The sequence below is a fragment of the Physcomitrium patens genome, chromosome 11 (genome assembly GCF_059467195.1).
Source record: "Physcomitrium patens ecotype Gransden chromosome 11, ASM5946719v1, whole genome shotgun sequence".
In the NCBI taxonomy this organism is placed as follows: domain Eukaryota; kingdom Viridiplantae; phylum Streptophyta; class Bryopsida; order Funariales; family Funariaceae; genus Physcomitrium; species Physcomitrium patens.
In genome coordinates this window covers 12,931,192-12,944,854 of record NC_143420.1, presented here as the reverse complement: position 1 = coordinate 12,944,854, position 13,663 = coordinate 12,931,192, and the positions used below count along the sequence as shown (strand labels likewise).

The 13,663-nt window shown below is 32.4% G+C and overlaps 1 protein-coding gene and 1 non-coding gene across 2 annotated transcripts; both read right to left on the bottom strand.

Annotated features, from left to right (window-relative positions):
* Nucleotides 1–3,987: 3,987 nt before the first annotated feature.
* On the bottom strand, nucleotides 3,988–4,061 carry TRNAI-UAU (transfer RNA isoleucine (anticodon UAU)). Its single transcript has one exon. It is a non-coding gene; the product is annotated as a tRNA-Ile (tRNA).
* An 8,503-nt stretch (nucleotides 4,062–12,564) lies between these two features.
* On the bottom strand, nucleotides 12,565–13,462 carry LOC112289099 (zinc transporter 2). The gene is made up of 3 exons (XM_024534051.2): nucleotides 13,336–13,462; nucleotides 12,873–13,118; nucleotides 12,565–12,662 (listed from the first exon to the last, which is right to left on the bottom strand). The coding sequence occupies exons 1-3, from the start codon at nucleotides 13,460–13,462 to the stop codon at nucleotides 12,565–12,567; spliced, it is 471 nt and encodes a 156-aa protein (XP_024389819.2).
* Nucleotides 13,463–13,663: the final 201 nt, after the last annotated feature.

Below are 13,663 nucleotides of genomic sequence, written 5' to 3'. Positions count from 1 at the left end.
ATTTAGTTGATCAAGAAGTCTTCAAATCAAAGATAGAGGATACATGTTCTTAATGATGAACTTATTAAATCCTTATTAATCCACATACATCCATAGAGATCCGTCTTTTTTCTTCACAAATAAGATAGGAGCATCAATTGGAGATTTACAATGACATATAAAGTTTTTAGCCAAATTCTCATCAATGTACTTTTTGAGTGCAGCCAATTCATTTTGTGATAGGCTATAGATTTGTCCAAATAGTGGTTGAGTTCTTTCTTAAAGATTGATAGAACAATCATAAAGACAATGCTCCAAAAGAATATCTACATTTTTCTTTTCAAAAACATCTTGAAAATCTTGATATTGGCTAGAAATACCACTTCATATCTTTTCACCATCAACAATGAGCATGGGATATATAGAAAAAGATGGTCCTTCATTTGTGGTATGTATGAAAGCTCTTGCACTTACCAATAAGGGTTTGGATATATTAGACTTTCAGATTTTTACTTGCCTAGTAGGACCTTAAACTAAACTATGGAAAAAATCAAGATTATAAGAAATTCAATCTATTTAAGGGTTATATCTTTCTAACCATGATAATTTTAAAATAATTAGATTAAAAAGAGATTTAATCATATTAATTATTACTGAACTATTATGACCACGAATTTATACTTCTATAAGAATAGTTTCATGTATAACATCCCTAGAAGACAATGAATGTCTAATTTGGAAATTGTGCTTCTCATTTTATAATTGCATTATTTCTTTGGATAATGTTGAATAATATGTTTAGCTTTTCTACAATATAAGCATAAGCCTTTTTAACGTTGTTAATTCTATTTCTGCTCTATGAGAAATTTAAAACATATTTTATCAATTTACATTGATTTTAGCCTTAATAAATAAGTTTTTGAAAGCTTAGGAGCTAGTGTCATTATTATTTTGTTCCTCTCTAGCCATATCTTTGTTCTTGACGTCTTTTAAATAATCGATTGTCACATGCAATGGCTTGAGTAATAAATTATTCTAAAGATTTTATCTATGGCATTATCAATAACAAGTCTTTGACATTATCCTTCAACCCACATCAAAATTGATTGATAAAGGTTTTGTCATTCTAGTCCACATCACAAGTGAGGTTTTGGAATTCAACAGCATGTATGGTGGCTGACCATGATCCTTACCTTAAAGATAAGAACTTGATCTTTGCTACTCTTTCTTAATGACTTTCTTCAAATATGGCCATAAACACATTTAAGAATGAGTTCAAATCATAAAGGAATTACAAATATTTTTCTATTAAATGTGCAAACTAAATCAAAGCACTTCTTGATAAAAGTGTACATATGAATCAAACTTGAATAAATCCATCGAGGTATTAGAAAGGATGCAATCTTAGATAGAGCTTGATTTCTTGCAAAAATCCTCAAAATTTTGATCTTATTCCATCAAACTTCTCAAGTATACTAATCCTTCTCCCTATCAAGTTTGTAGAAGCAAAACTCTCTAGATTTGGTTGTAAGGTTGATCTATTTATTTCCTTTGATTACACAACTTCTTATTGCAAAAGTTGAACTTCTTCCATAAGCATAGGTATAATATCTCTATGATTCACATTAGAAATACGTGAGATTTTTACTCTTAAAGTGTTGACAAGCTCATGAAGATTTGTAATAGTTACAAATTTATTCTCACTTCAGCTGAAAATAGCATCCATAATCTTTCCTTCGACAGACAACTCAAATAAATTCAAATAGTTAAATTAGACGAAGGTAATCTGTAATCTCTAATAAAAATTTCTATAAAGAGGAATAATCCAATTTTTTTAAAGAAAAGATTAATATTAGAAAATAAGATTTTTTATTTAAAGGTAGATAGTTTACAACCTTCAAAATACAACAATAAAAGTGGAGTAATCCACTCACTTTTAAAACAAGACAAAAACACTATATTAGCACTCTTTTTAAACTATCAAGAACATGAATCTTGAAGAAAAAAAATCCTCAATACACTCTTGTGTCCACTAAAAAAAACTAGAAAGTCATTCAACGATGATATAATATTGAACTAGAATGGCTATTGTCAAAAATAAGAAGACTAGATAGTCTTGAATAAAGACTAAGAACTAAAAAGGTGTTAACAAGGATGAAGAAGGTTTCACTCTTACCTCCATATATACTCTTAACTAAGAACTATGTAATGATGTCGTAGAGGACCTCCAAAATATGTTGACTTTACAAGATCTCTATTCTAACTTGCAATTTTTTTTTTTATGTGTACCACATAGTTACCTTATTCCACAAGCTATCAATATGTGGTTAACTTACTGATCAAGTTTCTAACTTACCAATCAACTACAAATACATGTAATGTCAAGCAACATCTATGAAGCTTTTAGGAAGCTTTGCTAAAAGGTCTTATGAAATTTATCTACTTCTATTTATTTTTACCTATTCCTATCTAATCATATAAATATTTGCTAAAATACCTATGTATGTCCGTGATAATAATCTACTTTCTTTAAGAAAAAAATTAGTAATAAAAAAATAAATTATTTATTGAAAAGTGGGTAGTTTGCAACCTTCAAAATACAACAATAGAAGTGGAATAATTTACTCACTTCTAAAACAAGTTAAGAATAATAAGTTAAGACTCTTACTAAATTGTCAGAGATATTAATCTCAAGAAAGAAAATCTCAAAATAATCTTGTGTCACTCAACAAGACTAGGAAATAACTAAAAGATGGAAATATATTGAATTAGAATGGCTATTATTAAAGACAATAAGACTAGAAAGTCTTGAAATAAGACAAAAGATTAGAAAGGCATTGTCAAGAGTGAAGAAGGATTCATTCTTTTGTCCATATATATTCTCCAAGTAGGATCTACATGGCGATATGCTATAGGACCTCCAACACATATTGATTTGGTAAATAAATATCTTAATTTGCAAGGCAAGTATGTATTTATTCCCATAATTACCTATATTCCATCACACTTGATTAGAGGTTAAATAAGTAGAAACAACTATCCAAAAGAGGTGAGAAGACCAAATTTTGTTTTGAGTTTCGTATTGGAATCATAATTGATAGGATGGATTTAAAAATAATGGTTTAGTTGGTATAGGGTACTTTTCTTGTTGCCAATAAATAGGTAGTGAAGTCCATCTTTAAAGCTAATGGATAGATATTAATGATCGGTAGAAGGTAATGCACAATCTAGAATAAACTTCATAAAGTGTCATGCATGTGTACAAGATGGTCTGATGACATCATGGATTGTAATATGTATAGAGGGTCAAGAAAGACAATTTGTAACAGTTGCATTAATTCAAATGGAGGCATTTTAAAGTGCCAAGGATTGAGGTGTATTTGCAATGGCTATACAAAAAGTCAAAGTTATGAACATAATACTTAGATTCTCAACATCATTTGCAGCTTCCTATTGTAATCACAATAATCACTTACCAATCTTCGTAAGAAAGCTATTTGCAATTACAAATGATGTGGGCAATAGAAACGCATTTCCTACTTTGGAGAGGAATGCAATGGCAAGCATATGCAAAATCAAGTACTTGTAGGGGTCTCAATTTTAGAACAATGATGATGAGGATGTTAAACATCACAAATATGTCTCAAATCTCATTCTGATTTAAAAATTAATAACAAATTGAACAAAGTGTATTGGAAAATGAAATCAATTTGAACAAGAACATTAATTGTTGATTCAATTAATAATTTCTAATTGACCCTGACTGGCATAGAAAGTGTTATAAATTCTACAATTTTTTGGTACATCAGCAAATGTAGGTGCCAGAATTGCAAGAAAATTTTGCTTCTCAATAGGTGGACATTGTTGCCTCTATGTTCGGTAGGATCAGGTTGAAGTTCTATGCCGCAGATTTTCCTGGAAGGCAGTAAAAGCAAGGTGATGGATTTGAGTTTGGAGAAAGTTAGATCCAAAATCTTCAGGCAGATCAGTAGAGATTATAGTAATCGCTGCTCCCGGGGGGGCTCGAACCCACGACCTTTGGCTCATAAGACCAATGCTCTAACCAGCTGAGCTACGGGGGCGGCGCAACTGGAAAGACACCATACACCTCTGGGAAAGCGATCACGTACCTTTTCGCCTCGGCAAATCATCCGCGGCCCCTCGCTCTCATCCCGCCGCCGCCGCCGTCTCCAGCGTCACCACTCACTGCCCCTGGCCAAGCGAATGCACCTGGAATGGAATGGAATGCCCACCGCACCGAATGAATGCAGCGCATGTCTGCATGGAGCGGTTCGACGCTTCCAACGCCATCCCGAATCTGGAATTGTAATGCAGTGTCGCCGTGGAGTGCTTGTCGGTCTGGCGCCGCAGCGCGGCGTCACTGAAGCCTGCAAGCTAGATTGTCCCGACGAGACGTTTCATTGGTACACGTTCGAGCGCGAACTGGGGTCGATTGTTCAGGATACACGTTTGTCTGAGAATCGATCGCGTTTCGAGCGTTTCCAAGCTTGTCTGGGCGACTCGCTCAGGGTGGCAGGATTGTCCGCGCGCCGGTGATGGAGCTCACTTCCACTCGCGAGAGTTGGAGGATTCTGTGAGGGTTCGAGTCGTAGGGTTTGCTCTGTGTCGAGGTGTGGCAGTTGGGTCGCCTCGATCCTGGAGAACGCCTCGCATCATTCTTACTTTGGATGGGACGCAGACAGGCAACCCGGTCGGCGTGTGACAGCGGAATCGCCGGTCGCGAGGCCGGGGATACCGGGGAGGAACAAGGAGGAGGTGACGGCGCAGGGAGCGCCCGGGAAGATTGGAAAGTCCAGAGCGAGGCGAAAGTGCACGGCAATCGCGGCAGGCGCAGGCACAGTCAGCTGCTTGCGGCGGTCGCAGCTCCGGAACGAAGACGACGACGACGAGGCTGGAGCGAGAACACAGGGGGGAGGAATCGTGATCGGAGAGAGCACAGAACAAATGGGTTTCAAATTGGTATCAGACATGTTCCAATCCACATTTCAAACTGGGTCCAGTTTGGTGCCACATGGATTGAACGTTGCTCCAACCACTTTGGAACTCATCCAACAAATCACAAACCAGTTTGAGGCAGTTTGGTAATCCTGATAAGTATAAAAATTAAAAAAATAAAATAAAATAAAATACTCCCATGTAGGAAAATAGAAATGAGGAGGATTCCAAGTGTCTTGACAAGATTTTGTCCAAAAAAGAATTTATATAAATGTTTTAGCTAAAGATTTTCTTCAATCCATTTCAAACATTTTAATCAATGGTGGATTACAAAATTGAGGATCCAACTTTTACAAAATGGAGAAGTATGGCATTTAATTATGCTATCAAGAGAGGTGGGACATCTAATTATGCTATCAAAAAGAGTGTGGCATCTAATGATATTACTATTCTATCCAAATGAATCAACAATCATTACATATTAATAGCTCATGCATATCTATTTTAAATATTGAAGAATAGGCACTATGAAGTCACTACACTTAGCATCAGCAAGGTTGCACACAAAGAGAGTATGGAATAAGATGTCTCTCACTTCCAATACCCAATACTTGTAGGTGGTGGTTGTTGCCTTAGAAGACAACTTCCATTCTTTGACTTTTACATATATAGTTCTAGGATCTTTTGGCATCTAACTTCCCTCGTAAGTATCTTATAATCCTAGAATCCTTTGGCATCTTACTAACTACGAGGATATCCTATACTAAACACTAATTTCTCTTACTTAGTCTTCAAATATTCCCTAGTTCATACTTTATCTTCTTGATTTTGACTCTTGGTCCTTGACCTCATCTTATATCCATAAGATGCCCCTTTTAACCACTAAGATACAATCCTTTGGCCATTAATAATTTATCTAAGGTAATATTTTCTATAAGATAACTTATTTTATTTTTGATTTTATTTATTTACTTTAATACTCTTATTTTGCTATTGGTCAAAAGGCTTTTAATCCTAATACCTTTGTTAATATATAATGTCTATCTTTTACTAATGTCTTTATCAACAAATCAGCAAGCATGTCTTCTATTGCACAATACTTCATATCAATCACTCTCATTTCAATCTTCTCTCTTATGAAGTGATGTTGAATGTCAATGTACTTGGTCCTTGAATAATGCTTTGAATTCTTTGCAAATGTAAGACATCTTTGATTGTCAAACTTCATTGTAGTAGCATTCATTTGCAATACTCCAATATCCTTTAAATGTTGTCTTAGCCATATTACCTCCATTGCACCATCACTTACTACCATATACTCTACCTCTATTGTTGATCTTGCAATGGTTGGTTGTTTCTTATAATTCTACAAAATAGCTCCCACTCTAACAAAGAATACATATCATGTTGTTAATCTTCTATCATTTGCATCTCCAATCCAATTTGCATGACAATAACCATGCAAACTAATGTTATCACTCCCAAGTCTCAATTTGAAATGCAAAGTGTCTTTTAAGTACCTCATAATTCTTTTGATGGTTGCCTAATAGATTGGTCGCCTAATAGATTGGTCCAGCCCTTGAAATGTGTTAGCTCATAACACTCACTGCATATGCAAGATCCACCCTTGTGCCAACCATTTTATATATAAGTGAACCTACTACTACCTTATATAGAACACCTTACATTTAACCTTCAATTTCAGCAAATTCTTCATCCATAAGCTTTATCAACTTCAAATTGGCCTCTAAAGGTGTTCCAATAACCTTACACTCTTACATGTTGAATTTTTTCTATACTTCTTCAATATACTTGCTTTTGCTCATTGTAATGGTCTTTTTAGTACAATCTCTCACAAACTCCTTTCTTAAATAATAGTGAAGAACTTCCAAATCATTTATTTCATACTCATTTTCTAACTTTGCCTTCAATCAATCTATCATCTTCATAATATTAGTTAAGATGATCAAATCATCAACATAGAAGATGACAATCAATATGAATTCACTTGATTGCTTCACATACAAAAAATGATTAGATTCACTTCTTCCAAATCCTTCATTTATAAAGAATGTATCAATACATTGGTACCATGCCTTTAAAGATTGCTTGAGCTTATATAAGGCTTTTTTCAACTTACAAATAAGATGTTGTTTGCCTTCTTCTACAAATCCTTGAAGTTGATCTATCTAGATGTCTTTTTTTAGATTTTCATTCAAAAAAGCCATCTTTACATCCATTTGATGCATCTCAAAGTCCATTACTATCCCAATTTCAATAATGGTTCTAATAGTGGTGAATTTGGCCATGGGAGCAAATATCTCATTGAAATCAATATCAACAAATATATTTAAAGATTAGTACTCTTCATCATCATCATCATCATGATCTTCAATATACCCATTATTTTTATTACTGATTTTAGTAATTGTAGGTATACTATGGTCTACCTTCTTTGGCTCTTTATTTTGATTTGAATTTCCACCATCATCAATGTCATCATCTTATTCTTCTTCTTTTGCTAAAATTTAAGATGTATCCACAAACACACCATTACTTCCACTTAGACAATTCTTTAAGTAGTCATTAAAACTCTTATGCTTCAAAAACTCTATATCACAATTCTTGATGGTCTTCTTAGTTTTTAACCATGTAAGCCTATATGCCTTGAAATCTTCAAAATATCCAACAAACACACATTTTAAATCTTTTGCATTAAGTTTGGATCTTATACAATGTGGTACTTTTACATAGGTAATACATCCAAAAATTCTCATGTATGAAACATAAAGTTTCTTGCCATTCCAAGCTTCTTATAGAGTAATTGATGTGAGTGCACTTATTACGCACATATTCTTTGTATACATTGTATTTATCACTACTTTTGCCTAATATTCATGTCTAATATTTTATACATAAAGTATATTTCTTACCATCTCTATATTGGTGCAATTTTTTCTTTCAGCAGCTTCATTTTGTTGTAAAGTGTAGGGAGTAGAGGATTATCTTGTAATGCTTTGAATCTTTAAGAACTCATCAAAATATTTTGATATGTACTCACTTCCATTATTCATGTCTAATACTTTGAGCTGCACTTACATTGTTTCTCTACAAAAACCTTAAATTCCTTAAACCTTAAGAAATATTCAATCTTGACTTTAAGGATATAAATTTATATTTTTTTTGAAAAATCATCAATAAATATGACAAAGTACGTTGTTTCTCCAATTGATGGTGTTGACATTAGTCTACAAACATCAAAATATATAATTTCTAATAATTTGCTTGCACACGTCACAACTCTTCTTAGAAATCAAGCCCTTTATTGTTTGCCTTATATACATCCTTTTCAAATAAGTGTCAAGGCATTCTAGTTGAATTCACTAAGTTCCAAGCCACTTACCATGGATTGAGGGTCCTTCATACTTTTGGCATTCAAATGACTAAGTCGTTGATTCCAAATTTCAAACTTATCTTGATCTTATGAAAAATTAGCAAATACTACGACTTCTACATTGTTCACCTTCTTACAATTTATGAAGTAGAGGTTGCCATCTATAAGGCCTTTGGCACCATGTTGTTCAAATAATGTCTTCACAAAACATCCATTTTTATCAAATTGAATCTTATAATAATGTGATATAAGTTTGCTCAGTAAAAGAAGGGTTTTCTTCATCTTTGTAAGTCCTCTTTTAACCTGATTTTTTTGATTTGGTCCTTCACAATGATTTCTACAATAATGGATCCAATTCCAATCGCTTGTAGCATGCCATTGCCTCCAAAGCAAACTTTGGTTGCTAAATTTTTTTTATAAATATTAAATAAATATTTATATCGTGTCATATGCTTAATAGTATCCAAAGCTATAATCCACTTAGATATAGCAGCCATAGAGGCTCCTTCACTCACCATGAAAGCATAGTCATCTCCATCAAAGTTATCACAAGCATTGTTTGCATTCTTTCTATCCCTCTTTTCTTAGCTTTGTAGTAATTTCTAACAAAGTGACATAGTTTTTTTAAATATAGTAATTTTTTATGTTTCTTTTTAAATTATTATATTAATAAAAATAGCTATTTTTGCTTTGTCTTAAAAATAGACTCGAATCATCACTTTGAAGCTCTTTTTTTTTCTACTTGGTTACTTCATGAGCAAGCCTTGATGTAACATAATTCATAATAAGTTCTTTTATGTTGATAAATTCTAATGCTACAATGAGGTAATTGTAGGACTTAGGAAGATTTTGAATAATGTCAATACAATGTCTTTATCATCAACTAGCTCGTCAAGAATTGCTAGTTAGTTTGTAATTGCTTTTACCTTGTTGACATGAATCATGAAATCATTTCCTTCTTCCATCTTTATTGTTAAGAATTTTATCTTTGTCTATAGAATGTTGGCAAGGTTTCTACTCTCATAGATGTTACAAAGAGTCTTTTGTACTTCTACTGATCCATTACAAGCAATTATATGTGAAAAGTTGGCATCATCCAAATTTAATAAAATCATGCCAAAAGCCTTCTTTTTACAACGTTTGTACTCCTTCTTCACCTTAACATCAACATCATCACTTGAAAGCCCTTTACTTTCATCTACAATGTCTCAAAGGTCCAATGAAGCCAACAAAAGTTCTATTTTTTTCTTCCAATGGTAGAAGCTGTCACCTCTAAATTTCTCAATCACTCTCAAATTCTCACCTTCAATTAAAGCCATGTCTAAAAAAAAGAAGTGTATCAAAAAAAATCAAGAAAAGAAAAGAAAAAAAAAAAAAAAAAAAAAAAAAAAACTCTCAGAATCAACAAGAAGGTGTTGTTGCTTTAGAAATTCAAAATGCCTTCTTTATGAATAAACAAGTGTTTTTACTCTTTAATCACTCTCAATTTCACTTATAAGACTTTTCACAAATCTTATAATTTGTCTTAATCTCTTGTATAAACTTTGCTACTCCACAATTACCCCTCTCCTCTCATGAATTACTTCTAACCTAACAAAATACTTTTTATTATTATAAAAGGATCTCAAGGGAAGTTTATCACATAAAACCACAATGTTAGATCACAAATGATGTAAATCAGTAAAGAAACACAATACTAGTGTTTTAAAACATCATTCTAAGGTATTTAATAACCTCCAAGATTATCAATGCATTTAATAACAAATAAGAATAAAACTACATCAACAACTAGATGCAACAATGTAGTTGATCTTTTGGTTGCATAATATCAAACCTTAATATCAGCAATGATCAAAAGGTCTACTCTTCACATTAAGTAAAATTTTAAAGAACTTCAAAAATTACAATTAAATATGAATAGGCCCATAACCTATTAAAAAATAAGCACTATAAAATTATTATACTTAGCATCAACAAGGTTGTACACAAAAAAAGTATGGAGTAAGATATCTCTTACTTCTGATACCCAATACTTATAAGTAGTGGTTACTGTTCTAAAAGATAATTTCCATTCTTTAACTTTTACACACATGGTCCCAGGATCTTTTGGCATCTAACTTCCTTCAAGGATATCCTATGCCAAACACTAATTATTCTTACCTAGTCTTTGAATCTTCCCTAGTTTATACTTTATCCTCTTAGTCCTTGACTTCATCTTATATCCATAAAATATCCCTTTTAACCACCAAGAGTCAATCTTTTGACTATTAGCAACTTATGTAAGGTAATATCTTTTATAAAGTAATTTATTTTATTTTTATTTTTACTTCTTTATTTTAACACTAAATATAATAAAAACATATATATATTGCTCATATCTTAACATCATTTTTATCAACTCTTGAATTATTTCAAAGTAATAGATGTCATGTCTAATTTTTTGACTAATGAAAATAGTCCACCCTATATAAGAAAAATGGAAGGAAAAGAGGGGAGATTTTTGACAATGAATTGGCTATCTTAATGATTTTTAAGCTTTGTATGAACATTTAGGAGATCAGAAGATTGAGCAAGTATTGCATATTTTCCAATTTTATTTTAGATTAATATCTACATTTATACTCAATGCTCATGGAAATTGGATTTTGTTCATTAAAATGGACATTAAATCATGGCTTGTGCACTTGTTCTTAAGTTTCTTTGAAATAATTTACACATTAATTAAATGTAAGGTAGAGTTGAAAGATGAGAGGTTTTTGTTGATTACTTTAACATAAAAAAAATTATAATTTTTAAGTTTAGAATTTAAATTATTATTATCATTATTATTATTTTATAATTATATAAATTTATACTTTTATTTTATTTTGAAGTAGAAGTTTTAAATACATTTAAATCTTATTTATTTTAATTTTATAATTTTAGAAATTTTTAAATTAAGTAGTTTATACAAACATCTAATTAAATTTTTTTTACAATAATCCTCAACTTTTATATTACCTTCATGATTTAGCTTCTTTGTCTTAGTAGCATTGTTTTTTCTAAAGAAATTTTGTAATTTAAAACTCTTCAGTCTATAAAATATTTTTATTTTTTAAATTTTATTTTATCTTTATTATAATAAAATTTTAGAAAATTAAACAAGGTACAAAAAAATACTAACCAAAAAAAGAATATGGATTTATTTTATCAAAAAATTAATATTTTATTTCATCTATTAAAAAAATATATTTATATTTTTCTAATTATATTTTATTAACTTTATATTTATATATATTTTTTTGGAATATAAATTTGACTTACTTAATCCAAAAATTAGGTCTACAACTTTTTGGACATATCCTTAGAATTAAGATTGTCTATTGTAACTAACATTGCAAAATAAATAATAGCTTAAACTAATTTGAATTAGACATCTGTACATACTAGCTCAATTTGCATTTTATTAAACAAACATTATCCAAATAATAACATTTATACTAAATTGCCATGTATATTCAAGGAAATTAATTGAAATTAATGATATTCATTCATTTGATACTACAAATATTGCATGTCATCCACTATACAGAATAATTGAAACGCACAACCTTCAATGATCCATGTGGATCAAAAACTCTTCTTCTGAGTTTAAGTTGAAAGTTTGAAATGTGACATAAGCAAGCCATTAAGAATAATCTACAACAAATACTCTACCTTGACTCTTCTTCAATAGTACGTAATGCATGTCTTTCGTCAGGGATAATATAAAGACACAGTGAACTTATCTCAGAAGCACTTGGAAGTTAGAACTACAGTACTGGAAGATGATTGTCAGACATGAACCAGTGCTCAGAGTTCTGGCTTGAAGTAGGTCTGATTACTGTTCTGATTACTGTCCTGATTATTGATTGCGGCACTTCAATGTCTGAGAACTACTGACCTTCACTTACAGACCAATTTAATGAAACGTCAAAATTTCCAATTCAAATCTGAAATACTTCAGAAAAACTGACCGAGAAAATCTCTAGATTACGCTCAATGCAAGTAAAAAACCCAAAAGCCGACGTAAAGCAGAAGGGTACCAGTTCATAAGAAGAAAAAGAATCTCTCGGGTGATTAATTGGTTGTCACAAACTTTTCTCACAGACCAGCAGAGTCCATGGTGTGCACATTCAGTTCTAGTGTTTGTGATGGTGGGTTCTGGGGAATACATTGACTTTCGCAAATGAGTGTGAGAAGCAGTGATTGTGAGTTTAAGTATTGAAAGTGTAAAAGCTAGCCAGGACTCTAAACATGTCAACAAGAAGAGACTCGTATCTTTCGGGTGGTGGAATCATAGCCTCATCGCATCCTGTTCAAAGCTCCTCAGCAGTGTCATTTCTTTGCAATGCATTCCAGTTTTCGTAGAACCTCAAACGGTCAGCAATTGATGTGCACTAGAAAAAAAACAGTGATGCAAGAATGGATACAAATTCTTTGATCCTTCACATATGCTTTGCAATATGAAGGAGCTTGTGATCCTTGGTCAAGAAATGGTGGGCGACAACGTAGAGGAACACACCTGTGGCAATCCCCATCCAGATTGCGAAGATCCAATCAGCAGTTCCTCCCTCTGCTGTGCCATTGATGAGGATGCCGATGACGACACCGACAGATGTGGAGTTGGCGAAGACCAAGCCGTAGAGCAAAGAGCTTAGTAGTGGCCGGTTTGATGCCAAACGGAGCACTACAATGCCCATAGCTAAAGCCAAGACCACTTTGTGGATCCCAACCATCCACATTTTCTCCCAAGAGCCGGCCTTGGTTCCTGCAATTGAATCCTCCAAAAAGCTATAAAATTTCGGAAATATTCTTCAAATTAACTGTAAACTAAACATTGATGTCTGCCATGGAAAGCACTGTGATCATTATAGACTTTTCAAGAAAATTGATAGCCGCTACGAAACCTTTGCATTAATTAATTACAATTGCAGATCCCCCAACCTATCCAAGAAAACATTTAGGTGTTGCATCAATTGACTGACCTGCTACACCAATGGTTATACCATCAAATATAGAATGGAAGCACAAGGTCAGAATCAACAGCACTGAGTCAAACAGATTCAAAGTGGCCAAGATTGTTGCCTTTGTTTTGGGTCCTGCCACAACCATTAAATAACCAATTAGATTTCTTGGCTAGATTTTCTTCAATATATTCTTTAAATTCAGCCAATTTATTTTGTGATAAATTATAGATTGGTCCAAACAGTAGTAGAGTTCCTTCTTGAAGGTCAATTGAATAGTCATAGGGGTGATGTTTAAGAAGAATATTTATATTTTTTTTTTCAAATACATCTTGAAAATCTTGATATT

Bases quoted from the DNA above. Each gene is read 5' to 3' on its own strand.
- LOC112289099 (XM_024534051.2), bottom strand. From the start codon at position 13,462: ATGGTTGTGGCAGGACCCAAAACAAAGGCAACAATCTTGGCCACTTTG. The intron at 13,119-13,335 runs GTCAGTCAATTG...ATTCAATTGCAG, and splicing joins TATAACCATTGGTGTAGCAG to GAACCAAGGCCGGCTCTTGG. The intron at 12,663-12,872 runs GTGTGTTCCTCT...AGCTTTGAACAG, and splicing joins CTGGATGGGGATTGCCACAG to GATGCGATGAGGCTATGATT.